This window comes from Oryctolagus cuniculus, chromosome 17, assembly GCF_964237555.1.
Source record: "Oryctolagus cuniculus chromosome 17, mOryCun1.1, whole genome shotgun sequence".
Lineage (NCBI taxonomy): Eukaryota > Metazoa > Chordata > Mammalia > Lagomorpha > Leporidae > Oryctolagus > Oryctolagus cuniculus.
Genome location: NC_091448.1, coordinates 67,997,192 through 68,021,609, shown reverse-complemented (window position 1 = coordinate 68,021,609; position 24,418 = coordinate 67,997,192). Strand labels below are relative to the sequence as shown.

At 53.8% G+C, this 24,418-nt stretch overlaps 1 protein-coding gene and 1 long non-coding RNA gene across 12 annotated transcripts in view; one reads left to right on the top strand and one right to left on the bottom strand.

The window, feature by feature from the left end:
* Window positions 1–1,999: 1,999 nt before the first annotated feature.
* Window positions 2,000–24,418, bottom strand: part of LOC138846348 (uncharacterized) — a 37,620-nt gene continuing 15,201 nt past the window's right edge. The window contains exons 2-3 of the long non-coding RNA XR_011383833.1: window positions 22,793–22,897; window positions 2,000–6,870 (exon numbers count right to left, since the gene is read on the bottom strand). This is a non-coding gene — a long non-coding RNA (uncharacterized lncRNA). The remainder of the gene's footprint in view (window positions 6,871–22,792; window positions 22,898–24,418) is intronic.
* LOC138846347 (ATP synthase mitochondrial F1 complex assembly factor 2-like) overlaps window positions 5,334–24,418 on the top strand; it is a 31,911-nt gene continuing 12,826 nt past the window's right edge. For 3 of the 11 annotated variants that reach the window (XM_070061779.1, XM_070061780.1, XM_070061777.1), the window contains exons 1-3: window positions 5,335–5,539; window positions 19,649–19,779; window positions 22,598–22,757. In XM_070061779.1, the coding sequence (XP_069917880.1) occupies window positions 19,708–19,779; window positions 22,598–22,757 (232 nt within the window). In that variant the 5' untranslated portion in view covers window positions 5,335–5,539; window positions 19,649–19,707. Of the gene's footprint in view, window positions 5,540–18,776; window positions 19,354–19,648; window positions 19,780–20,931; window positions 21,093–22,409; window positions 22,758–24,418 lie in introns of those variants that run through there. The other 8 variants (XM_070061776.1, XM_070061784.1, XR_011383831.1 and 5 more) reach the window with 8 other exon arrangements.

Here is a 24,418-nt window from a genome sequence, read left to right as displayed (position 1 = left end):
ATCACTGCCTTATTCCACTCATATTGCAGAGTGTTTGCTTCCTTTTGGAGGCTGTCTAATCCGTTGTATGTGTGTACTGTGCTTTGGTGACAGGCGCTTGGGTGGCTGCCCCCTCTGGCCGCTGTGGGTAATGCAGCTGCTGTGGATCATGCCACCATGAACCTGGCTTCCAGTCCTCTTGGTGTGTCCCTAGAGGCGAACTTGCTGGTTTGCGTAGCAGGTCCATGCTTACTTTGCGGAGAGGTCGTATGCTGCTTCCCGTAAGGGCTGCACCGTTCTCGATTCCTCGGAATCCAAAGTGAACAAGGGACCCAGTTCCTCCACACCGCTATCAACACCCCGTTTCTCCTCCTCCTGCTGACAGTAGCCGTCTTACTGGGTGTGAGGTGGCATCGCGCTGAGGCTTCCTGTTGTGCTTCTCCGATGCCTCGTGATGCCCGGTGTCTTCCATGGGTGTGTTGTGTGTCTTCTCTGGAGAACTATCTGTTTCCGGTTTTCCTGGCTTTGCAGTCAGGATGGGTTTTGTGACTGTTGTTGAATTTTGGGAAGGGAAGCGGTGTTTTCAGGTTCATAGCTTCAGAACTTGGAGCAAGAACTGCTATGAGAAAACAACGAATAAAAAAAAAAAAAAGAAAGAAATCCTACAACCCTGCGTTCCCTCCAGCCGAAACCTCTGCGGGCAGCACCCTGCCCAAGCGCTGAACAGTTGGAGGGGAGAGCGTAGCAGGAGCCCTTGACATCTCCCGGCTCCCTGAGCCCCTGTGGCCACACGGTTCACAGCCTCCTCCTGCATGTGCACCCGGGACCCAGAAGATTCTTGGCCCCAGCATCTGCTTTTCTGATATGTCTCCCCATCCCCACGAGCCGGCTTTCCCTGCCCCTCTGTCCTTTTGGGGCACCTGTGCCATGTACTCTCTAAGGAGGCTGCCCTGTGCCTAGGGACTTCCTGGTTTATGCAGTGCCCTTTGGAGACCTGTCTGATCAAGACCTCTGCCCATTGTTTAACTGGGTTATTAGTAGTAGTAGTATTAATGTTGAGCTCTGGGAAGAGTCCAAGTCTTTTCATGCTCATATTTTTATAATTTATTTATTTATTTCAATATTTATTTTATTTATTTGAAAGACAGAGTGACAGAAGGAGAGAGAGAGAGAGAGAGAGAGAGAGAGGTCTTCCATCCGCTGGTTTACTCCCCAAATGGCTGCAACGGCTGGAGCTGCGCCGATCCGAAGCCGGGAGCCAGAAGCTTCTTCCAGGGCTCCCACATGGGTGCAGAGACCCAAGGACTTGTGCCATCTTCTACTGCTTTCCCAGGTGCATCAGCAGGGAGCTGGATTGGAAGTGGAGAAGCCAGGACAGGAACTGGCACCCATATGTGAAGCCGGCACTGCAGGTGGAGACTTAACCTACCATGCCATGGCACTGGCCCCTAACATGCATTTTTTGAGGAAATATTTGAAGATGACCCCCCTGCATTTTTAATTGCAATTAATATAGAGTATTTCTCATGTCTGTTTCCATTTTGCTGTTTGTATTTTTTAAAGATTTATTTATTTTACTTGAAAGAGTTACACACAGAGAGAAGAAAAGGCAGAGAGAGAGAGAGAGGTCTTCCATCCGCTAGTTCACTCTCCAAATGACCACAACCGCCAGAGCTGCACCGATCTGAAGCCAGGAGCCAGACGCCTCCTCCAGGTCTCCTAGTGGGTGCAGGGGCCTAAGGCCTTGAGTCATCTTCTTCTGCTTTCCCAGGCCATAGCAGAGAGCTGGGTCAGAAGTGGAGCAGCCGGGCCTTGAACCGGTGCACATATGGGAGGCTGGCACTGCAGGTGGTGCCTTCACCTGCTGTGCCACAGCACCGGCCTCCGTTTGTATTTTTTAATTATATCTTACTAGCCTCTGCTATTTTTGTTTGTTCTGTTTTCCAAGGCTTTAAGATTTCTTTATTTTTAATTAAAATTTGACATCTGTGTGTATGGCTTTCTCATAATACACAGGAACTATTTTTTAAGGATTGATATATTTTATTATTCGAAAGCCATAGTTACGATATGGGGGAGGGGACTTGGAGAGAGAGAGAGAGAGAGAGAGAGAGAGAGAGAGAGATCTTCCATTGCTGGTTCACTCTCCAGATGACCACAGTGGTTGGGGCTTTGGCTTGGCCAGGCCAAATCCGGGAGCCTAGAACTCCATCTGGGTCTCCCACGTGGGTGCAGAGGCCCAAGCGCTTGGGCCACCTTCTGCTGCTTTCCCAGGTGCATTAGCAGGAGCTGGGTGGGAAGTGGAGCAGAGGGGGTTTGAACTGGTGCTCACATGGGATGCCGGCTTAGCCCGAGACACCACAGTGGCCGCCCCAAGCGCTGAGATTTCTGTTTCACCTTCAGCAATGCTGACACTCGGTTCCTGTGTTCAGTCAGCTGCTGGCTCTGTTCCTCCCAAGCCCTCTCAGATCTGCCTGCATTGCTGCATGCCCACAGCCCTGCACTGCCTATGCCTCCATCGTTTTCCACAGCCCAGGCATTGGCTCCCCGCTGGCGTCTGGGCTGGGCTCCGTCCATGTCACTCTCCAGGCTGTAGTCAGGGTGACCACTGCAGGGCGCACATCACACTCCCAGTGAGCACCCTTTGGGGCTGTCGTCGCCCTGGCGGCCGGAGTCCCAGCTCTCCACTGCTAGTAAGCTGTGTGTCCCTGGCGGTGTGGCTGAGTGGTCCTCTTTGTCACTCCATGTCACCAGGCCCCACCCACTGTCACGTATCACATGCAATGCCCTTGGCTTGCTTATGTGTCTGTCTCTCTCTCTGTGTGTGATTCTGTTTGCCTGTGTACCTCCTTCTCCCCAGCAGAGTGCCCACGTCACAGCACGTGGAAGCCGGTCGTTGGTCAAATGAACGAAAGTGTTTCTAGTTGGCTTGTGTTAAGGCCTCATTAAATGCCAGACGGATGCTAAGCGGTTGATATCCTTTATGTCATTGAGGACTGTCGGGATTGGTGATGCTCCGTGTGACAGGTAGGGGGCAAGGGGACTGAGCGGTCCGGCCTGGAAGCGGAGCGGTTGCAGGATACAGTTCATCTCTGAGGGACTACGAGGCTCCTGCGTACGTAGAGGTCATCAAGCCTTTCTACACGAGATGGCAACAGCAGCCTCTGTGTCCTTGGGTGCTTTGTTCCCTGGGATGCAGCCTTCGAAGCTCAGCTGGTTACCTCCACAGAGTCGCCTTGATCTTCGTTGAACTCTTTGAGTGCTTTAGAATGTCTCGTGCCAATGCGGGATCTAGGCTGAGGATCTAGTGTGTCGGTGCAGGATCTACAGTGATCTACTGCATCAAATGTAGGATCTCTCCTGAGGATCTATTTTTCTCTCCCCACTGGGAACTTCATGTAACATCATTTATTGGAAAATCCAGAGCTTGCCATTAAGTTATAGTGCTAAAAAAAAAAAAAAAGCAAAAAACAAAACAACCAATTGCCAGACCCCTTACGTCTGTTTAGAAGCTTTTCTCATTGATGTGTCGACTCTTGAACCAGGTGTGTTTGCTTCACGGGGTGAATGCTGTCTCTGTGCACCACCCCCAGTGAGTCTCCTTTCACAAGATCATCTTGGCTGATCTCACTTCTTTTCTGAGTGATTTTAAGTCTTTCCTCGCCCTTGAAACATTTGCTTGGAGCCTTGTTTAAAATGTTGCACGCTTATTGCATAAAAATTAGGAAACAAACTAAATTAAAAAGAAATAAAGTCAAGAAACATTAGCATTTTACTTTGTTTTCTTATGGTTTCTTTTTCTTTTCCTTTTTTTTTTTTTAAGATGTATTTATTTGAAAGGCAGAGTTACTAAGAGGCCAGAGGCAGAAAAAGAGAGAGAGCGAGTGAGCGTGTGCTCTTCTATCCACTAGTTCACTCCCCAGATGGCCACAACGGCCAGAGCTGTGCTGATCTGAAGCCAGGAGCCAGGAGCTTCCTCTGGGTCTCCCACGTGGGTGCAGGGGCCCAAGGACTTGGGCCATGTTCTATTGCTTCCCCAGGTCACAGCAGAGAGCTGGATTGGAAGTGGAGCAGCCAAGGACTTGAATCGGCGCCCATATGGGATGCCGGCACTGCAGGTGGTGACTTTACCTGCTACGCCACAGTGCCGGCCCCACACGGTTTTCATTCCATGGGCCCTGGGTAGCATAACTGGGATCACGCAGCCAAGCATGTCACTCTTTTGCTTCCGGGTCCCCCCCAAGCCTGTAAGCATGTTCACATCCGACTCAAGTTTGAAATCGTGAGGTCGACTCTCGCACAGTTCTCAATAAGACTAAAACCTGAGACGCTCCTTGGTGACGTCACTGTGGGTTGTTGCCCATATTTGTTTCTCTCACACAGTAGTTAATGAAAATCCTTGTGAATAGATCTTGTTCACATTTGTTCATTTCTGCACGCTTTATTTCTAGATCTGGGCCAACAAGTCTGAGTCTGGTTTCAGGGTCCAAATTGCAGTTTTGAAAGATTACACACAGCAGTGTGGGAAGATGTGCTCCCATTGTATTCTTGCCAAAACTTGGGTATTATTATCTCATCGCGAAGTTCATTGGGGTTATGTTAAATTTATAAATCAATTTAGGAAGCATCGTCTTCTTTACTATATCGATTCATTTCTTCCAGGAAGCTGGTGTGCCTCCATTTAATTAAGCCTTTATTTTATATATGTCTCCGTGAAGTTTTGCTGTTTTCGCCCCATAAATCCTGCTCTTTGATTATTGGGATGGTTTGGGGCATATTATGGGGAGTTTTTTTCTGGTTGCTTTTGGCTGTTGCGAAGGCCACTTGAGCATTTTGCATCTTCTGCTTTCCCCCCAAGAGTGCCCACCAGGTGTCCAGCTGTGCCACTGCTCCGTGGGAACCCGAGGGCACTCTGTGTTGAGACTCGCTTGGCCAAGGCCATGCGCTTCCCTTTGAGACGCTCAGGGCGCACGCGTGACCAAGTGGACAAGTCCTGTTGATACAACATGAACCAAACCAAACCTGCTTAACCATCATTTATTTCCTCATCCAAGCACATGCTCAGCCTGTTTGTCCACTGAGTCTTTCTTTTTCACGTGAGAAACGCAAGGTCAGTGTCACATCTCTCCTCATCTGGTCCAGCTGATACCCTCGAAAGGCGGGTGCTGTGGCCTGATAGCTGTGCCCAGGGCTTCAGAGCCCCCTGGAGCAGCCAGCGGGCAGCCAACCTCGCCACGGAGCTCTCGGCTTCTGCTCTGACCCGGAACCTGGCACAGGGCTTGGCCTGTGGGATGGTAGCAGAGCCAAAGCGCATAGGGAGGGGCTTAAAAAGTGGTGAGGCACCCTTCCGTGCCCACAAGAGGCAGAGTGCAGTTACACTGTGCGTCCCGGGGAGACCAGACCAGCACAAGCAGAGTCAGCCAGCCCCTCCACGACGTGAACTCAGCCGAGACCGGAAGGAACCCCCCAAGCTGCGTGCTGGCAGTTCGAAGCCCCCAGGTGTGGGGGTGATGTCTACAGAACGTCAGCATGGCAGGAGACACGAACACACTGGCCTCTGGTGAGCGTGACGTGGGCTGTTGTTCAGGCTAGATCCTCTTTTGTTATTTTAAGGAAATTCCCTTTTGTTTTCTATTTTTCTGAATGCTCTTTGCCAAAAAAAAAAAAAAAAAAAACAAAAAAAAAACCCTGGTATTGAGTCACTTTCGGGCAGCCAGTGAGCTTCTTTTAAGCTTTGCTAATTGATGTGGTATTTTATATTAATAGACTCCCTAATGATAGCTTGTCCTGGCCTTTCTGAAATGAGTTATTCTTGGTAACCACTGGCCATTCTTTCCATGGACTTTGTTTCCATGTGCTCATGTTTTGTTTATGGACCTCACATCTGTATTCAGGAGTGGAATTAATTTACAGCTTCCTACTTTGCTTCGCCCTATGCCGACGCTATAGAATGACTCAGTGAGTTTTCCGTATTTAGCCACGTTCTAGGTCAGGCTGTCTCATGTTTGAAGTGGTAGCCAATGCAGAAACCACCTGACCACGGAATCCTTCGGATAGCTTATTGCTTATTTAATAGTCTGATTTAATTTTCAATTTTTACCTTGGATTACTAATCTCCCGATTCCTACCTGTTTTTAATGAAATTTTTAGAATTGCAGGTTGTTTTGGGGAGGGTCGGTAAGACACGTTGGACCTTCCATCTCTGGATGCGACCTTTTAGTCATTCTGGAACAAAGTCTGACCTGATACATAGGCACCAGGCCATCTCTTTCCCTACAACAACCTAACAGCACAGCTGGCGGGAGTTTGCGTCTCAGTGCGACCCGATGTTTCCGTGCGGCACCGTGTGATTACATAGGCAGCCTAACTTTTCCGTCCTTGGATCTTGGGCAGTTTGACGAGACCCGGTCCTGGCGACCTGCGCTCATGCATGTTAGAAGAAGAATCCGGATGCATGAATGGAGGAGATCTAGAATGGTTTTACATAATTTATGAGCACACTGAGCATATCTGAAAATGAAACTCGACCACAAACCTGAGACCCACACCGTCCTGTTTATTGGCCCGAGTATGGTTAGCATGCGTGAGGGTCACTCTTCCTGAGCCGGGCCGGTTCTCCAAGGCCTCCAGGGCCAGCTGAGGAAGCAAAGGCACATCCCGTGCACAAAGCTGATCCAGCTCTTTGCTCTGTGCTCCGAGCACTGCACAACAACGCCTCGCGTTCTTCCCTGCTTCTGCGCCCAAGGACCGGGCTGAGCCTCAGACTTCTCCTCCGTGTTGTTGGCTCCCAGATGAGGGTAGCAGAGGCGAAGGCAGAGCGGAAAGACACTGGGAGGATGAGGGCGACACTCGAGTTCTGAATTGAGACAGTGATCCCAGATCAGGGTGAATCTGAATTTCAGGTAAACAAAAAGCAATTGCTTAGTAGAAGTGTGTTCCCAGCATGTGGGACACGCTTACACCATACAATTATTTGCATTCATTTATTTTTGTAGAAGGTTTGTTTATTTGAAAGATAGAGTGACAGATGGGGAGGGAGGAGCAGAGAGAGAGAGAGAGAGAGAGAGAGAGATCTTCCATCCACTGGTTCACTCCCCAAATGGCCACAACAGCCAGGGCTGGGGCAGGCCCAAGCTAGGAGCCTGGAGCCCTAACCTGGTGTCCCCCCTGGGCGGCAGGGGCCCAGGTACCTGCACCAGCTTCAGCTGCTTTCCCAGGCCCGTTGACAGGAGCTGGATTGGAAGCAGAGTAGTTGAGACTACGCTTCACGCTCACATCTAGGGGCCAGCGTCACAGGCAGCAGCTTCACCCCCTGAGCCACAGCACTGCCTCCAGTTATCCACACTGAAAACTCAGTCTGTGGGCTCGCTGCCTGGCCCAGCACCCAGATCGCTCAGGGGCATCTGCTCCCGGCCTCCTCGTCCCCGGAAGTCACAGACGTGAGTTCTAGAATGTCTGTCTCTCTCACGCCCTCTTCTCTGCGAGCAAAGGCAGCGTGAGTAAGTGTGGAACTTTGCCGTAAATTACGAAGAGAAGAGCCTCTCCAGATTCAATAAGGCAATTATTATGTCTGGCCTAAAGAACAATTGATTATTCCCAACAAACGCGCCAGGCTGTGGTCTGACGGAAATTTGTATCTATAACCTGTTGTAGTTGTTAAGGCAGAAGTAAATACGTTCTTAATAACCAACTGGTATTTACTTAATGTACGATAACTCGACCGCTAAACTTAAATGAAACGCACAGTTAATTAAAACTATCTCTGTACCAAGTCCTCCAGGGAAACCCTTTTGCACACTCTTTGACTTGGGATTTTATTTTATTTTATTTTATTTTTATTTTCCCCCTTCCCTCCTCAGCTGAGCCCCTGTTGTTCGCTTTCAACAGGATCTGTCTGGGGGTAGGTCTACAGTTGCTTTTTGCTGGGCCCAGCTCACCCTGTGCAGGAGTGTGGGAACTCCGCTTCTGTGAGGCAAAGCTGAGAAATCCTTTGGGAGGCCCCAAGGTGAGGCTTCGCTGGCTGGTGCCCCAATCCTTGCTCTGGCCACTTGCGGGTGGGCCTGCCGCGAGCTTGCCCACTAACTCCCAGTTCAATCTGGGCCTTTTGTGTTGCCTCTCTGGGCCCAGGAAGCAAATACAACCTCCCAGGTCTTTGATGGACAGGTGGGAAGTGGACAAGAAAGACTTTAAAGCCAGCTGACCTTGACTCCCTCAATGGCCTCCCCTGCTGCGTGAGCCCAGATTTTGCCTTCTTTAGACTTGGCTTTGAGATGCTCCTCTGGTTAAACATTCATTGATTTCTCTCCCGTTCAACCTGCACTTGATGCCCAGGCATCTCCTGAGGCCCCAGAAGCACTGAGACTGGTCCCGTCTGGGTCCCCTGCACCTGTGCAAACTCTGCGGATGCAATTCAAGGAGGCATTCCTCAGCTCTGAGCCTGTTTCCTTGGCTGCAAAGTAGGGGTGAGGGTGCGCCCTGCAAATCAGAGATGGCTGTGAAATGCAAATGAGACAGCCTCTGCCCAGACACTGAAGAATTGGGCAAGTCTGAAAGAATTAGCATATGCACATATACTTTCCCCCAGCAGCTGTGGGATTTGTAGATCTGTGCAGTGCCCAAGGCCAGTGTGACAGCTTGGGTGCAGCGGGCACCTTTGGCAGGCCAGGGGGGTGGGCACCCAGCCTCCCTCCCAGAGACCCCTGGGGCTGCAAGTCAGCTGGGTAGTGACGAAGCATTCGAAGTTATGACCTCCTTTGATTTCGGCATTTCTCCTTGGAGGCTTAGGACCTGAGCTCAGAGAAGGAGGGTGGCTGGTTCACGGTCAGAGCTGGGGTGGGCAGCTGTCAGGACCAGAGTGAGCGTCCAGGGCTTCCCTTAATGGTGTAGTGGGGGCAGCAGACAGTGAGGATTTGAGCTCCTGGTGCCTTTTCTTCCATTTGTCTCTTGGGGTCTCTGCACTGGTTGTTGTGGCTGGGCCCCCTCTCAGCGCAGGTGGGTTTCAGGACCCATGAGAATGTGCAGGGAGCCCTGACCCTGGGCCGGGTGCCCCCAGCTTTGCCTCTCCTGTCCTCAGCCAGGAGCAAGGAGCACCCTCCCTTGTCCCCCATCTCCCTGCCCCTTTCCCCCTCCCCTCCCCGTCCCACCCCCTCAGGATTTACCCAGTAAAAATGCAGGATGCAAATGCAATTAGAATTTCAAATCAGCCACCAATACTCTTTTTTTTTTTTTTAGCATAAGTAGATGCCATGCAGTAGTTGGGATATACTCACACTAAGAACATGATTGGTTGTTCCTCTGAAATTTTCAGTTAACTGGGTGTCCTGTATTTCATCTAGCAACCCTATTGCCGTTGCTTATCACTGTTGGGCCTGGGGGGTCAGGTACACAGCCAGAGGGTGTATATTCAGGGCCTGGGGGCACTCGCTGGGTGTCCAAAGATATTTCCTTCCTTTTGTTTTTGTTTTAAGATTTATTTGTTTATTTGAAAGGCAGAGCTACAGAGAGGCAGAGCAGAGAGACAGAGAGGTCTTCCATCCACTGGTTCACCCCGCGAATGGCTACAATGGCTGGAGCTGGGCTGATCTGAATCCAGAAGCCAGGAGACTTTTCTGGGTTTCCCATGAGGGTGCAGGGGCCCCAACTCTTGGGCCATCTTCTGCTGCTTTTCCAGGCACATTAGCAGGGAGATGGATAGGAAGTGGAGCAGCTGGTACCGAAACCGCAGGCGACAGCTTTACCCACTGGGCCAACATTTTCTTATGTGGCCTGGTGTGTGTGTGTCTGACTGCGGAACAAAGGCTGGGGTGTGCGGAGGGACTGCAGGGGTCTGGGAAGCAGTGGAGGCCTCCAGCTCTGGGTCAGCTGTGTGGACGCGGGCAGTGGCGCTGGGGCTGTGGGCTTCTTTCCGTGTCCCCCGTGTGTCTGGGTCTCAGCTGCCATCATCTCAACACCCCAGAAGGGACCTGGAGATCCGCTGCCTGACCTGTCCATCTCTGATGCTTTGGCTGCACCGTGTGTCCACCAGAGGGGCCAAACCCTCAGCGGGCGCATGCCAGCGTGTGGGGAGGGGGCTCCCGCTTCCTTCTCCCACTCCGCCGTGGTCTCCAAGTGGGTTTTCAAGTCCTGCATCCCATCTGCTCTACTCTGGTCTCTGGATCCACCTCTTATCTACATTCATGCTTGTGTGTGTGTGTGAGAGGGAGAGAGAAGGGGGGGGGGAGAGAAAGAGAGAGAGAGAGAGCGCGCACCCACCCATCGGCTGCTTTACTGCCCAAAGGTCTCAATGGCAGGAGCTGGATCCGGCTGAAGTCTGGAGCCTGGCACTCAGTCCCAGTCTCTCCAGCCCTTGCGCCATCCCCTGCTGTGTCTCGGGGTTCACGTTCATATGAGGAGCAGAGCCGGGCGTGAAGCCTCATCTCTTGTGGGATCCCCCTGGGGCCATGTGTACAGGGGTGGGGCTGAGTGGGGACAGGAGATGATGGGGGGAGCCCCCCACCCCGTTGTGAGAGTCTCGCTCTTCTCCTGTGTGGTTGCCCCTCTCTTAACTTGGACCCCCTCTCTTGCCTCCAGCCCAGGTGGCCTCCGGGTCAGAGCCTGAAGTCCACTCCCGGCGCTCACGGCTGTCCTGCTCAGAGGTTCGAGTCTGCATGGAAATGCTAGGAATGGTTGCCCCCGGCTCCGCCCACTGTCCCCACTCTTCCCGCGGGGGCCCTGTGTCTCCCCACTCATTCCCCCCACAGCTCCTGGGGTACTTGATGTCCTCCCAGCCCTGCCTGCTGGGCATGCCTGTGCCCGGCGCCTCCACCTCCGGCTTCCTTCACCTGTCCTGCAGGCTGTGCGCCAGCCCCTGCCTCTAGGAAGCCCTGTTTTGCATCGGCACAGGCTTTCTGTGTGGTTCTGCCCCCTCCTCAGCCACCTGTGGATCTCTGATGGGAAGAGCCTGGGATGAAAACCATCAGCATTGCTGCCTCCCAGTCCAGGGTGTGTGTCGCACAGATATCTGGTGGGGAAGAGTGTCAGGGAGAGGACTGGCTCCTCCCCTCTGGGCCATCTGGGGCAGAACAGACCACGTCAGACTATGTAGTGGATTCACGATCGCATCGATCGGTGTGCATTTTCAAATACCGATCACGCAGGGCCTCAGCGCGCTGAGCTGTCGGGGAGCCCTGGCCGAGGGGCTGGCTTCTCAGGGGTGCGCCACTCCCTCCTGCAGAGCTGGGCTGATCGTGGTAAGAGTGGGCAGATGCAGAGGTCTTGGGGTAGAACACGGGGAGCCACTGTCTTTCTGGCATAGCTGGCTATGTGCTTGTCCCCCGGGAATAGCTAGGAGCCTAAGCTGGCCGGCGTGGTGGGTGAGAGCCATAGCTCATGGCAAGGTGTTGGACAAGCTCTGTTCCCTGCAGTCCCTGGGCTGTGGCAGCTTATTCTTGGCACCTGTTAGAACACCCCTGCACTGGCAGAGATGTGTCAACATCGAGGTAGAGCTTAAATGAGTTCCTACTTGGTCACCATCCAGAGCCCAGGACCCAGCGTGGGGCTGATAATACTGACCGCTAACATTTCTCCCTGTCTGTTAGGCACATTGCACCTGCTTCACTCATATCCACTCATGTGTCCCTCACAAGAAACCAGTGAGGCAGGCACCACTGCCGTGCCCATTCTGCAGAAGAGGGAGTCGAGGCCAGCAGAGAGCAGTCACTGAGCTGGGGCTGGGCTCTGCGACCTCCCATGGCTGTGCCACTGGCTCTCACCCCGCCTGCCTTGCAGGGTTGTCAGGAAGTTCCAACGGGCCGATGGACGCCAAGGCACTTGGCAAAGCATAAAATCCTTATGCAAACACGAGGTGCTTTATGGACGGCCTGCTCCTTCTCCAGAGGCGGGGCTGATAGTCAGGTTTGACTTTTTAATTAATTCAGACGCAAGGCTGTCAGGTGGAGGCGGGGGAACATCTCTGTCCTTCCCGGTGCCTGCGGATGGCTGTGGTTCCCTCCCGGTGACACGGCTCCAGTCTACCAAGCGTGTCATGGGGCCCAGCTTCCGTCACCAGCAACATGGCCGCCTCGACCCGCAGCGGGAGCAAACGCGCAGACCACTGACCTGCCTGGCCTGGTGGAGGTTTGTCAGTATCACCCTGGGCTGTGTTCCATTCACTCTGTGAAACAGCCGTCCACAGCTGTTCCTAAACCTTACACCATCTGTATTTCCACGCGTGTTTTAACATCCCCTGTGTTTTCATAGGGGCTCAACCTGGGAGCAAAGTATTGTTTTCATCAGTTTCTTTTTTCACTTAGAGATTTATTTGTTTGAAAGGCAGAGTTAGAGGGAGACAGAAAGAGAAAGAGAGAGAGATTTTTAATCTGTTGGTTCACTCCCCCAAATGGCTGCGATGGCCAGGACTGGGCCAGGCTGAAGCCAGGAGCTAGGAATTCCTTCCAGGTCTCCCACGTGGGTGCAAGGCCCAAGCACTTGGGCCATCCTCCACTGCACTCCCTGGCCACAGCAGAGAGCTGGCCTGGAAGAGGGGCAACTGAGACAGAATCCAGTGCCCTGACCGGGACTAGAACCCGGTGTGCCGGCGCCGCTAGGCGGAGGATTAGCCTAGGGAGCCGCGGCGCCGGCCGACTTCATCACTTTCATGTTCTAAAATCTGAAGATCAGAGCAGACGTCTGGCCTGGCTGGTAGTGGACCGGTTAAGATGCCCCCTTCCCACCTCAGTGCACCTCGGTCATTCCTGGCTCCAGATCCCAGCCCCAGCTTCCTGCTAATGCAGACCTGGGAGGCAGAGATGGCCCGAGTACTGGGCTCCTGCCACCTGCAGGGGAGACCTGGATGGAACTCTGAGTTCCTGGATTCAGCCTGGCCCTGCCTTGGTCATTGTGGGCATTTGGGTGATGAACTAGCAGATGCAATTCTCTCCCTCTCTCTCCCTCCCTGTGTCTGTCTGTCCATCTCTGTCTGTCTTTGTCTCTGAATTTGTTTGTGTGTGTGTATCTGATTCTCAAATCATTTAAAACTGACCTATGTGATCTGAATACGTATTAGGGAACGTGTGAGGTACAGCGATCTTTAAAACAAGCCAACTTTACTTTCTGTTCTTTTCCTTTTCAGCCTTAACAACCTAAGCTACAGACCCCAAGGAAATACAAGTCTTAGAATAAAATACACAGAGTCTTTTAATTCTTATAATTAAAAGATTGTATCATAAATTAGTGGCCACAGATTGAGCACTTACCATGTACCAGCCAGGATGCTGGACACGTATGTCATAGTCTCATGCAGTAACACAGATGTAGTCAGCATGTCAGGGACACACACGTGGGGAACTTAACACGCAGAGGTCAGCACTAACCCTAACCCTAACCCTGGGCCTGAGGTAGGACTGTCCACTTCCTTCTCTTTTTTAAATAAGGATTTATCTTATTTATTCGAGAATCAGGGTGATGGAGAGAGAGAGAGAGAGAGAGAGAGAGAGAGAGAGACTGAGATTGAGAGAGGCATCTCCTATTCACTGGTTCACTCCCCAGATGGCTGCAAAGGCGGGGCTGGGCCAGACTGAAGCCAGGAGCCTGGAGCTCCATCCAGGTCTCCCACATGGATGGCAGGGGCCCAGGCACTTGGGCCATCTCTTGCTGCTTGTCCGGGAGCATCAGCAGGGAATTGCATTGGAAGTAGAACAGGTGGGACTCAAACTGTCATTCCCATATGGGCTGTGGGTGTCCCAAGCAGTAGCTTAACACACTGCTGGCCCCTGTCACCTTCCTTCTGATGAACACCAAACAAATGCTGACTCAGCATCCCATCAGCATGGGCGTCCAGTCAGCTGGATGCTGCAAGTCCTTATGATACCTGGGGCGGGGCAGCGAGAGAGGCCCTTGCCTCAGAGAATCACACCTGCAACCCACAAACACATCCAACCCTAAGCATAAGACTGCAGGCACAAATGGGAGCCCGCGATTGGCTCACCCCTGACTCTGCTCTGGGGCAGGAGAGACGAAGATACAGAGCCCAACATTGAGGTCCGGGGGCGTGCACTGTGGCACAGTGACTTAAGCTGTTAGTTGGGATGGCCACGCCCATCTGGGAGTGCCAGTTTGAAAGGTGTGCATTCCGGATGCTCTACTTCTGGTCCAGCTTCCTGCTACTGGGCTTGGGAGGCAGCAGAGGACGGCCCAAGTGTCTGCATCCCTGCCACTCCTGGGGAGACCCAGATGGAATTCCTGGCTCCTGTCTTTGGCCTGGCCCTGTCCTGGCCACTGTTGCCATTTGGAGAGTGGACCTGCAGATGGAAGAACTCTCTCTTCCTCTCTCTCTCTCTCTCTCTGTAATGCTACCTTTCATATAAATAAAATGAATCTCAAGCAAAAACCCCCAAAACAAAACAAAACAAGTGAAATAAAACCAGAAATAAAGAGTCGTGGTCGCCTTCCCTAAGGAATTTGTAAATGACGGAGAAAGACAAGGAGAAGGCATCAAGCATTAAAGGTGGATGAAGACAAGAGCAGGAGAATGGAAACAGACACCCCCACAGATCCCCCCGGACCCCCCCCCCACTACTGAGGCGCACCCAGAAGTTTGTGGAAAATGAAAATGAAACTGCAGCGGTGAAGTTCCTGTTGCTGCCAAATGTGAAATTCACACGTCGCGTTTAGCCTATTACTCATTGCCCGTGGACCTCCTGAGGAAGCCTCCTCAGGAACATCCTGGAATCTAAACAGACCTCGATGGGTGAGGCTGGCCGCATGGCGTTGGCCAGAGTTTCTAGCACCGTGCAGAGGGCTGTGGGAGGCGCCCACGCTGGGGCAGAAGGCCCTTGTCTTGGAAGAACTCGCATGTGGGAAGAGACAGGATGTGTTTGAAGCACGGGACCCGCAGAAGTGCTGGCCCCGGAGGTCCCCAGGTCCTCGTTCTGGGTCCCTTTAAGCTCCTCTCTGTCTGCTTCTGCTCACAGCTCCCTGGCTGGCACGGCTGCACCCCTCGGAGGAGGGGGGCTCTCAGACGCCACCTGCCACATTTCCCACGGCCGTGGGGGAGCTGATGAGCCTCGCAGCTCATCCCTAATTAAGAGCGCCGCTAAAAATGCCACCAGAGAGCCCTGCCCAGAGCTGGAAGCTGCCTACTTGCTGATGCCGGGGTGTTTGTGTTGATTGATACTTGTTGTGCGATTCCTTCCGTCAGCTCTCTCTGGTCCAGCCATCTGCTTCCCACCCAGCGCGGGCACGCAGGCTCAGGGCCTTGCTTGATTTGGGGGCAAAGATGACGTCATGGCAGGCCGGGGGGCTTGGCCGTCATTTGCCTGTGGTGTGCAATCATCTCTGAGCGGATCAGGCTCCCTGGGCTCGGAGGCTTTTCGGGCTCCGGGTTTTAGTGCTGGCTCTTTGGAGCCAAGTTAGCCCTGCTGGTGTTCCTTCAGCTTTGTAGTCCCAAGCCACAGAGACACCAGTGGATTTTGAAAATGGCAATAAAGCCTTCAGCAGGAATGCATCCCGCGACTTAAGCCTCGATGATCACGTAGCGGGATAGACGGCGGCAGCCACAGGAACGGTGGAGCAGAAACCGACTTCCCCCACGAGCACGGCGTGTTTGGGCTGGACTGCTTTGGAATAAACATCGGCGTGTGAAAGAGAAGTCAGCCCAGCAAAATGCTAAGTTGCTAAACTGTGTTTGCTAAGTTGTCTCCCCAGCCTCCGTGGGAGGGTGCTGATGGAAATCAGCAGAGGAGCAGGACTGCCACTGCCAGGGGGAGCCTGGGAAGAGTTCATCCTTGCTGGGCAGGGTCAGCTCGGGGAAGAGCGAGGGTTAGGTGGGCTTCGGGGGTGGCCCGGCAGGGCGGGCTGGGGATACTCGGCGGCTGCTGCCGTCAGCACGCCGAGCCCTGGCTCCATGCAGCGGGGCGCTGAGCACGCAGAGAGGGGAGTCCACTCATCAGATTTCGGAGATGTCTGCACGTGGCCCGGTTCCCGACGTTGGCAGGGGACAGACAATGGCAGGAGCTTACAAGAGCCAGGAGCGCCAGGACCAAGCCAGCAATCCGGGGAGCTGAGCACGCCACTGGCTGTGATGAGAGCAGTGCTGAGGAGCGGGGGGGAGGCAGGCGTGGAGCCCTGGGCCCTGGGAGGCTGGGGACGACCCAGGGGCCTGTGTGCTGGAGGAGCCGGGGTGCTCCCCTTGCATTTGGCGCAGGGGCTCATGGTTGGCAGCCGGATTCCAGGGCGTCAGGTTGACTTGGATTACAAGCATTTCCTTTCCCTAGCAGGGCTGCGGGTGGAGGGAGAGGTGACTGAACAGCAGGGTATCTCATAAAGGCTTGCCAGAAGGTAAAAATGGGGGCCGGAGTTGTAGTGCAGTGGGCTAAGCTGGCACTGTACCGCTAGCGTCCCACGTTGGAGTACCAGTGCGAGCCTGGCCGCTCTGCTCTGATCCAGCTCCCTGCTAATGTGCCTGGGAAGGCAGCCAAGGGTGGCCCAAGTGCTCGGGTCCCTGCCACCCATGTGGGAGACCCGGATGGAGTTGCAGGCTCCTGGCTCCTGCCAGGCTCAGCTCTGGCTGTTGTGACCATTTGGGGAGTGAACCAGCAGATGGAAGATCATTTTCTCTCTCTCTCTCACTCTGTAATTCTGCCTTTCAAATAAATAAATAAATCTTTAAGAAAAAAAAAACTTGGTCATGGTTAGCAAGTTAACTACTAATTTGTTTCAGAATAAACATATACTCTACATATATATATATATATACACACACACACAGCTTCAAAAAGGTCACAGAAAATGAAATTAAAATTTTATTTTGGTGCAAAAGATTTGAAATCCATGCATAGTTTTCTTTAAAGGTTTATTTTGACTTATTTGAAAGAGTTACAGAGAGAGGTAGAGACAGAGACAGGTCTTCCATCTGCTGGTTCACTCCCCAATTGGCCAAAACGGCTAGAGTTGTGCCCATCCAAAACCAGGAGCCAGGAGCTTCTTTCGGGTCTCCCACGTGGGTGCAGGGGCCCAAGGACTTGAGCCATCTTCTACTGCTTTCCCAGGCCATAGCAGAGAGCTGGATTGGAAGAGGAGCAGTGGGGACTAGAACCGACACCTGTATGGGATGCCAGCACTGCAGGCAAGGGCTTTAACACTCTGAGCCACAATGTCAGCCCTACAGGCATAGTTTTTCATGACATGGATTTGTCATGAACTTCCTGGAGACCCTTTATATACAGGTACATACATGAAGGTATATCATTCCCCTAAAACCTACAATACCTTGGTCTGAGCCAGGAACCAAAAACTCCATCCAGGTCTGCCACATGGGTGGCAGGGGTCCAAGCACTCGGGCCATCTTCTGCTGCCTCCCTGTTGCGTGAGCAGGGAGCTGGATCAGAAATGGAGCAGCCGGGACTCGAACCAGTGCCCATAGGGAGCCACAGTGCCAGCCCTTTCAAGTGCTGGTCCTGAGAAAGGCTTTGAAATGATGCCTTGCTGTTGCAGTGTGTCTTACGCCAAATTCTCAGATCACAGTCTCCCCTCAGCCAAGCGTCTCTGTACACACAGGTGGAAGCAGCGAGGATCTAATTTTCCTTTACCTGCTCATTCCCCCTCGAGGGGCTTGTTTTGTTGTTTTCTTCAGGCTTCATATTTGTGTGTGTTTGGCAAATGTGAAATGCAAAATTTCATTTTCATCCATATTTATTGAGAAGCTGTTATACTCTGGGTACCCTGTAAGCATCTGGATCTGCAGGAGTGAGCAGGCAACCATTTTGCCCTATACAAGGAGCTTAAGAGTCTGGTAGAGGGGCTGGCACTGTGGCGTAGCAGGTAAAGCCGCCACCTGCAGTGCTGGCATCCCGCATGGGCGCCACTTTGAGTCCTGGCTGCTCCACTTCCAATCCAGCTCTCTGCTATGGCCTGGGAAAGCAGCAGAAGATGGCTCAAGTGCTTGGGCTCCTGCACCCACGTGGGAGACCCGGAAGAAGCTCCTGGCTCCTGGCTTTGGATCTGCCCAGGCCCTGCCATTGTGGCCAATTGGGCAGTGAACCAGCGGATGGAAGACATCTCTCTCCCTGTCTCCCGCTCTCTCTCTGAACCTATGCCTTTCAGATAAGTAAAATAAGTCTTTTTAAAGTTACTCATCCCAGTTTTAGGCACAGGAAGTTGCATGGGAGAGAATGGAGATGTGGGACAGGGAAGGGCGTGTGGAGTGTTACATCATTAGAGCAGAAAGGATGGGAATTGAGACTGGGAACCAGTCATGACCACCCTCTTCATCCCCAAAAGAATCTTGAGCTTTATCCTATTGGCAGTGGGGAGCCATTAAACCGGAAATGGACTAGGGCGGGACAAGGTCCTTCATTTGCTGTCATGGCAACGTAAACAAAGGTGGGTTGGGGCAAGACCAGTAGGAGGAAGGTTGCCTGGACACGTAATGGCAATCGTTCAAGCAAGACCCGGGGCAGCCTGACTGGGGAAGGACATTGGAAAGAATTCGAGATGAAACTGGCCTTGGAATTCTGCAGGGTGCTGATGGGATCCGGCCCTGAGCCTTGAGGTTGTGTCCTGTCCTCCCTGGGCAGCATCAGGTGCATCCTGCCTTACATGGTGGCCGCAGGCTCCACCCGCGGCCGGGATGATGAGCTCATGGCTGGGCACCGGGGGTGGGCTGGGGAAGGAGGAGATCTCTCTTGGATGCACCATGCTGCAAGTGAGAAAGTGTCCCAACTCCAACGGACTTGAGCCATCGCAAAGTGACCTGGCGTAGTCTAGTCCAGAGGCAGGGTGGCTCCCGGGCTGGCTGACTCAGCACCCAGTGGTGGCAGGGCTCGGCGCTGCTTCCCCGCTCTGTTCTGCCATCCTCAGACCAAGAATTGGTTCTTGCCTAGCTGCCTAAGGGTTCGCACCCAAGGTCGTCCACAGGCAGGAAATGGCTTCTTTCCTTGTATCTCTTTTACAAAGTGGTACAACTGTCCCCAGAAACCCTCAAGGAGCACCTGAACTCTTAGTGGCCAGAATTGATATATCCAATGGCTCAGCCATTAGCAAGGGCAGTAGGACCATCACGATTAGTCTGTGCCGATCAAGACAAACCCCTGGGCCTGGGGAGGGTGACAGGGCTATTCCCAGGCACATGGCTGGCCAAGGGAGAGGAGGAGTGATGACCTCAGTGTGAATTCTGCTAGGAAGAAGAGACCTCAAGTTGAGGAGGCATCTGATATGGCTGGAAGGAGAGGGAATTCAGTCCACAGCAAAGACACAGCCCTCGCCACTCCAGCAGGTGGGGGCGCAGAGCCAGCAAGGTGTCTTCCTAGGGACCCACTGTACGTCCCTCTGAGATCTGTGGGAGCTGGGAGACAAGCAACTGAGGAGGCGAACTCGGGAGAAGACCCCCAGCTTGCCATGGTGAGGACCAAGGGAAACTGGATATGCTTTGAGGGCTTGCTTCGCGATGACAGCAAAAGGCAGGGAGCGTGCATTGCCCTGCCATGAAAAAGCAGAGTGCCAACGGGAAAAGCGCCAGGGCTGAGCCCCGCCCTCTTCACTGGCCTGACAGGTCAAGGGCATTTGAAATGTGAATGAAGAACTCCCTGGGCCTTGGGCACTCTGTGACGATGCGTTATCTGTGGGGAGTCCTTCCCAATGGCTCACTTGCTTTGCTTGACTGAGAAACTCCTCCCTCCCCGGTTCCATTTTACAGGTAAGGAAATGGAGTCCAGGAAGAAGCAGGTGACTTGACCGAGGTCCCACAACTACCAGATGGTGGAGCAAGAACCGGGCTCCTGGGGAATCTTCACTGGGGCTCCTGTGCAGCCCAGGAAAGTGCCAGAGGTGGGTTGAGCGACAAGGGGGAGAATAACAAGGAGACTAAAAGGGGCCGAAGCCCAGAAGCAGAGGGAGAAAGGGTAGGTGAGCCATCGCTCCCTTCCTTACAAGGCTCCTCCGAGTGCCTCAGTCTGTGTGCTGTTGCTGCCTTGGCTGGGCAGGTTTTTAAAGAAGAGGTTCATTTCACGGCTCTGGAAGCCCAAGAGCAGATTGCTGGAGTCAGCTTCTGGAGGGGCCTCCTGGCGATGGCATCACGTGACAGGAGCTCCTGTGAGCGAGGTCACAAGGGACGGGAGGGCGAGTGGAGAAGCCCCACCCGTGTTACAGCAAACACAGTCGTGCAGCGGCCAATGCAGTCCCGCGAGCTCTAACCCAAGCCTGAGAGATGGGCTTGATTCCTTCAAGGGCTGCTGGCGCCTCTTCAGTTCCACCACCGCCTCCCAAAGCTATTACGGTGGGGACCAAACCTCCACTCTGTAGATGCGGGGCACAGCCTCATCCCACCGACGCCCTCCCGTTCTTCCGCGTCACCTGGCCTTGGCCACCTTGCTGTGAGCCTCGGGCTCACTCACGTGCATCAGAGAACGCAGATCCTAACGTGCTCCCGAGGGGGAGGGCATGAATGCAAAGCTCTTTGGACTTTGCTGTCTCTGCCCACAGGAATTTTACAATTTCATTTTGTCCTCGCCTGTCTCTTAAAGAGGAACCAAACACAGAACACAGCACTCTGGCACGTGGCTTGCTTCCAGCAGCCCCGCCCTTGGGATGCTCCCCCTACCACAGCGCCTTTCTCTTTATCCCTACACGCCAAACACTTTCAAAGTTAATTTCAAAAAGCTGGGAACACTTGATAGTTTTAATTAATCCCATGCCTGGGGAAATATGATGTTGTGCGTCCGGGGCCTCTCAGCTTCCTTGGATAGATAGCGTACTCTGGATAATGCCAGAGTTTCCAATTTAGCTGTGATTATGCCGCCAAGCCGCTTGTTTGCGTATTTGTTTATACCTAAAAGGGAAGCGAATGCTGATGTGTGTGTGTGTGTCTTTAAGAAGAGAGTTCTAGAATTCCAGATCATGCCTCCCAGGTGAGTGGCCCAGCAGGCCTCCTGTGGTGTTGTCACCATAGATAGCATCTTTACATGTGACACGGGGGTGGGGGAGGGGAGGCACCGCTGCCCACGCAGGGAGGAAGAGACAGGCCCACAGAGCCCTGGCGATGGGCGCCTTGTCACACATCGGAGGGGAGTGACATGCGACGCAAAGGGGACTAGAGTGTGTAGGTCCTGGTTCTTCATACAACACCTCATTTCCTTCTTGCTGTGAGTATTCTGGTGAGATCCCGCTTTATCAGAGGGAGGGAGGCCAGCTGGGCTGTAGGGCCTTTAGCTATTGGGGAAGAACTTCCCACTGCCACCCGAGCCTTGGAGTTTCAAGCTGGCGCAGCACCTGTGTCACCATTCTCCATGCCCCTGCCTGGCCCTGTGTCACCATTCTCCATGCCCCTGCCTGGTCCCGTGTCACCAGTCTCCATGCCCCTGCCTGGCCCCGTGTCACCAGTCTCCATGCCCCTGCCTGGCCCCGTGTCACCAGTCTCCATGCCCCTGCCTGGTCCCGTGTCACCAGTCTCCATGCCCCTGCCCGGCCCCGTGTCACCAGTCTCCATGCCCCTGCCTGGTCCCGTGTCACCATTCTCCATGCCCCTGCCTGGCCCTGTGTCACCAGTCTCCATGCCCCTGCCCGGTCCCGTGTCACCAGTCTCCCTGCCCCTGCCCGGTCCCGTGTCACCAGTCTCCGTGCCCCTGCCTGGTCCTGTCTGTCCCAGCCGTGGCGAGAGAGCAGCAGTCACTCAGCTAAAATACCGGAGCTATCAACTCCAGTAGGTACATCATAGGTAAACAGTCCCGTATTCTCTGCAAGTTTCTGTAAGCCATCTATTGCAATAGTTTTATGAGCTTGGGTTTAAAGTTGGGGGGAACCCAACTCAAACCGGCTGCATCACTCCTGAGAAGCTCAGTTCTAAGTCCAGCACCAGGCGTGGGGCGTGGCACGAGCTCACGGTCTCCATATCCTGGCTGCTATTGTACTGACTCCTAGGCGAGCTCTGCCTTTGTGGTTGGAAGACGACTGTGTGACTTCCAGCCCAACTCCTTTAGTCTTCAAATGTTTGAGAACGAGGAAGCGCTTCTTGGGGTGGTGCTACAGGAACCCTGATTGGCTTAACGAGTCCTGAGCCCACCGCTCCGTGATGAGCTGACTGGTTGGGCCGTGGCTGTGTGTTTCATGTTTGGGACTAGGGGTGGAGTCAGCCCCACCTAATACCTGGGGTGCTAAGAATACCAGTAGGGTTCCCCAGGCAAAATCAGAATGAAGTTGTCTACAGAAGAGGAGTAGGTGTTGGGTAGGGAGCCCGTGCCCCTCAACATGAAGATGTTCTAGTTCTTTTTCTCTTTCCCGCTGATCATTTCCCACTGAGCCCTCAGCCCAAAGCCGGGTTGCAGGTGCCTGATGTCAGTGCCCCTGGACTGTCTCTTCAGGACATTCCACACCCAGACTTCCATGTGATGCAGCTCTGGGAGTAGGAATGCCACGTCCTTGCAGGAGAACAACACTCTTCTCTCCGTGGAACCCAGGCTCCTCTCAGGTCCTGGCTAATGTATACTTTAGACCCCCGCCCACCCACTGTTCACCAGCTGGACCTTGGCCTCTCCCATCCCGCCCTAGCTTGCTCCTGCTTTCTTGGCAAAGCTTGTTGGCTTAGGTGAACAGTTCTCCCCACCAGGGTCAGTTTGTTTTCCTTTCTCTCCCCATTGCTTCCTGCGCGCAGGTTCTTTGGGGACCAGAGATGCATCCCAGTGAAGTCACAATGCACCCCTTCCAGCTTTTCTGGGTCCAGGGAAGAGGAAAGTTGGCAGAGCCTTCCCCCACCGAACCAACACCAAAACCTGCACAGGTGCGCGTGGCAGAGACCATGCCAGCTACTGCAGGTAACGCCAGCCCGGTCCCCAGCTCCCCAGTATACCTGATGCAATTGGAGGGCTCGAAGACTTCCCGGGAGACACGCGACCTTCCTGACCCGCCTGTTTGGCTCGTTTCTCTGCTGGCTGGCCTGGGGGGATGCCGGCACCTTGAGAGAGAGAGAGAGATTCCATGGAGGACAGCACTCCGAGATCTCACCCTGGAGCCCTCCACAGGCAGGCAGAGGAGGGCCCTTCCACCTGCGTGTGCCAACACTGCACTTAGACTCCTCAGACTTGGGCCCCAGGAATTAGTTTCTTGGCTCTTGGATGACTTCCTCCCCAGTTCAGGAAGCCCTCGGTAGCAGTGAGGCTCTAGGTGTGGATTTGGGGAGTAGCTTTTGTAACGTATCTTGACATTTACAAGTGGGTAGGTAGAGGCCAAGAGCCAAGGCGAGACGGGATGCAGCCACAGATCCCAGCACTCCGAGGCCAGCAGTAGCCCGTGTGCGTGTTGACCCGGGACTGAGGGCTCCGGCCTTGGGTTCCTCTGTGCTTTGAGAGAATGGCCTGTGTGTTTTCTGATGGCAGGAATAGCACCTTTCTTCTCATTCTCCCAAGGGGCCCCAGAGTGGTCAGTGGGCGTTGGTTAATGAGTGAGCGCCAGACTGCACAGATGAGGGCGCCGATAAACAGATGGGAAGAAACCCACTTGGGAAAGGCGGGTCAGCATGCTACAGCACCGAGTCCAGCTTGACTCCTGATTACTGATGATGAAGACAAAGATAATGACATGATGATGACGGTGACCGCATGTGAGTTAGAGACCTAAGGCTTCGTGGACCCTGGTAGCTTCGTGACACACAAAACAAGGCAAATGCAGGGTGGGCGTTTTGCTTGGCGACTAAGATGCCAGTCAACACCTGTGCCCCCCCCCCCGCCCGTCACAGAGCCTGGGCTGGGTTTCCAGTCCTAGCTCCCGTTCCCACTTCCAGCTGATGCAGGGGCGGCTGTGACGGCTCCAAGTAGCTGAGCTCCTGCCACCCACCTAGGAGACCTGGATAGTGTGGAGGGAGCAGAGGACGGGCAGTCTCTCCCACCGCTCAGTCTCGCTGTTTCTCTTCCTGTCTCTCAAATGGGAAAATAAAAATAGAAGTAGGCCAGCGAGCTAAGACGTGATTTAGACAACCGAAGTTTCCTTTTTCCTTAGAAGTCGCTCTTTCTGCCAGGAACCGTTTCCCGGGACTGCTCCAGCCCCCTGAGAGGGAAGAGAAGGGGAGCAGGTGCCGGGCGACTTCTCTACCTGGTGCTGCCAGGATCCGGAGCCCCTGGGCCGCGGGGCTGTGCCGTCTGCCAGGTGCTTCTTCCGCTTGTGGTGCTCAGGGCCCTATGCTGCACAGCTGGGGCAACCCCTGTGCTGTGGGCTCCTGATCCCGGGTCCGGCTCACGCAGATCCCGGGAGGGGGCAGTGGGCGTGTGTCACTCCTGGAGTTACTGAGACGCTTAGAAAAGGACACTGACTTCCCTGCTGCTGGGGCAACACCGGATCTGGCCTGGGGTCCATTTCTCAGGGCTCTGCCCCTGCCCCGGCCCCTCTGTGTTTCCCCGCTTGTGAGTCCTGGTCTCGATTCTGGGGCCTCCCCTTTCTAGAAGAGTGAGGGCCAGGGCCAGAGCATGGTGTCCTGTACTGC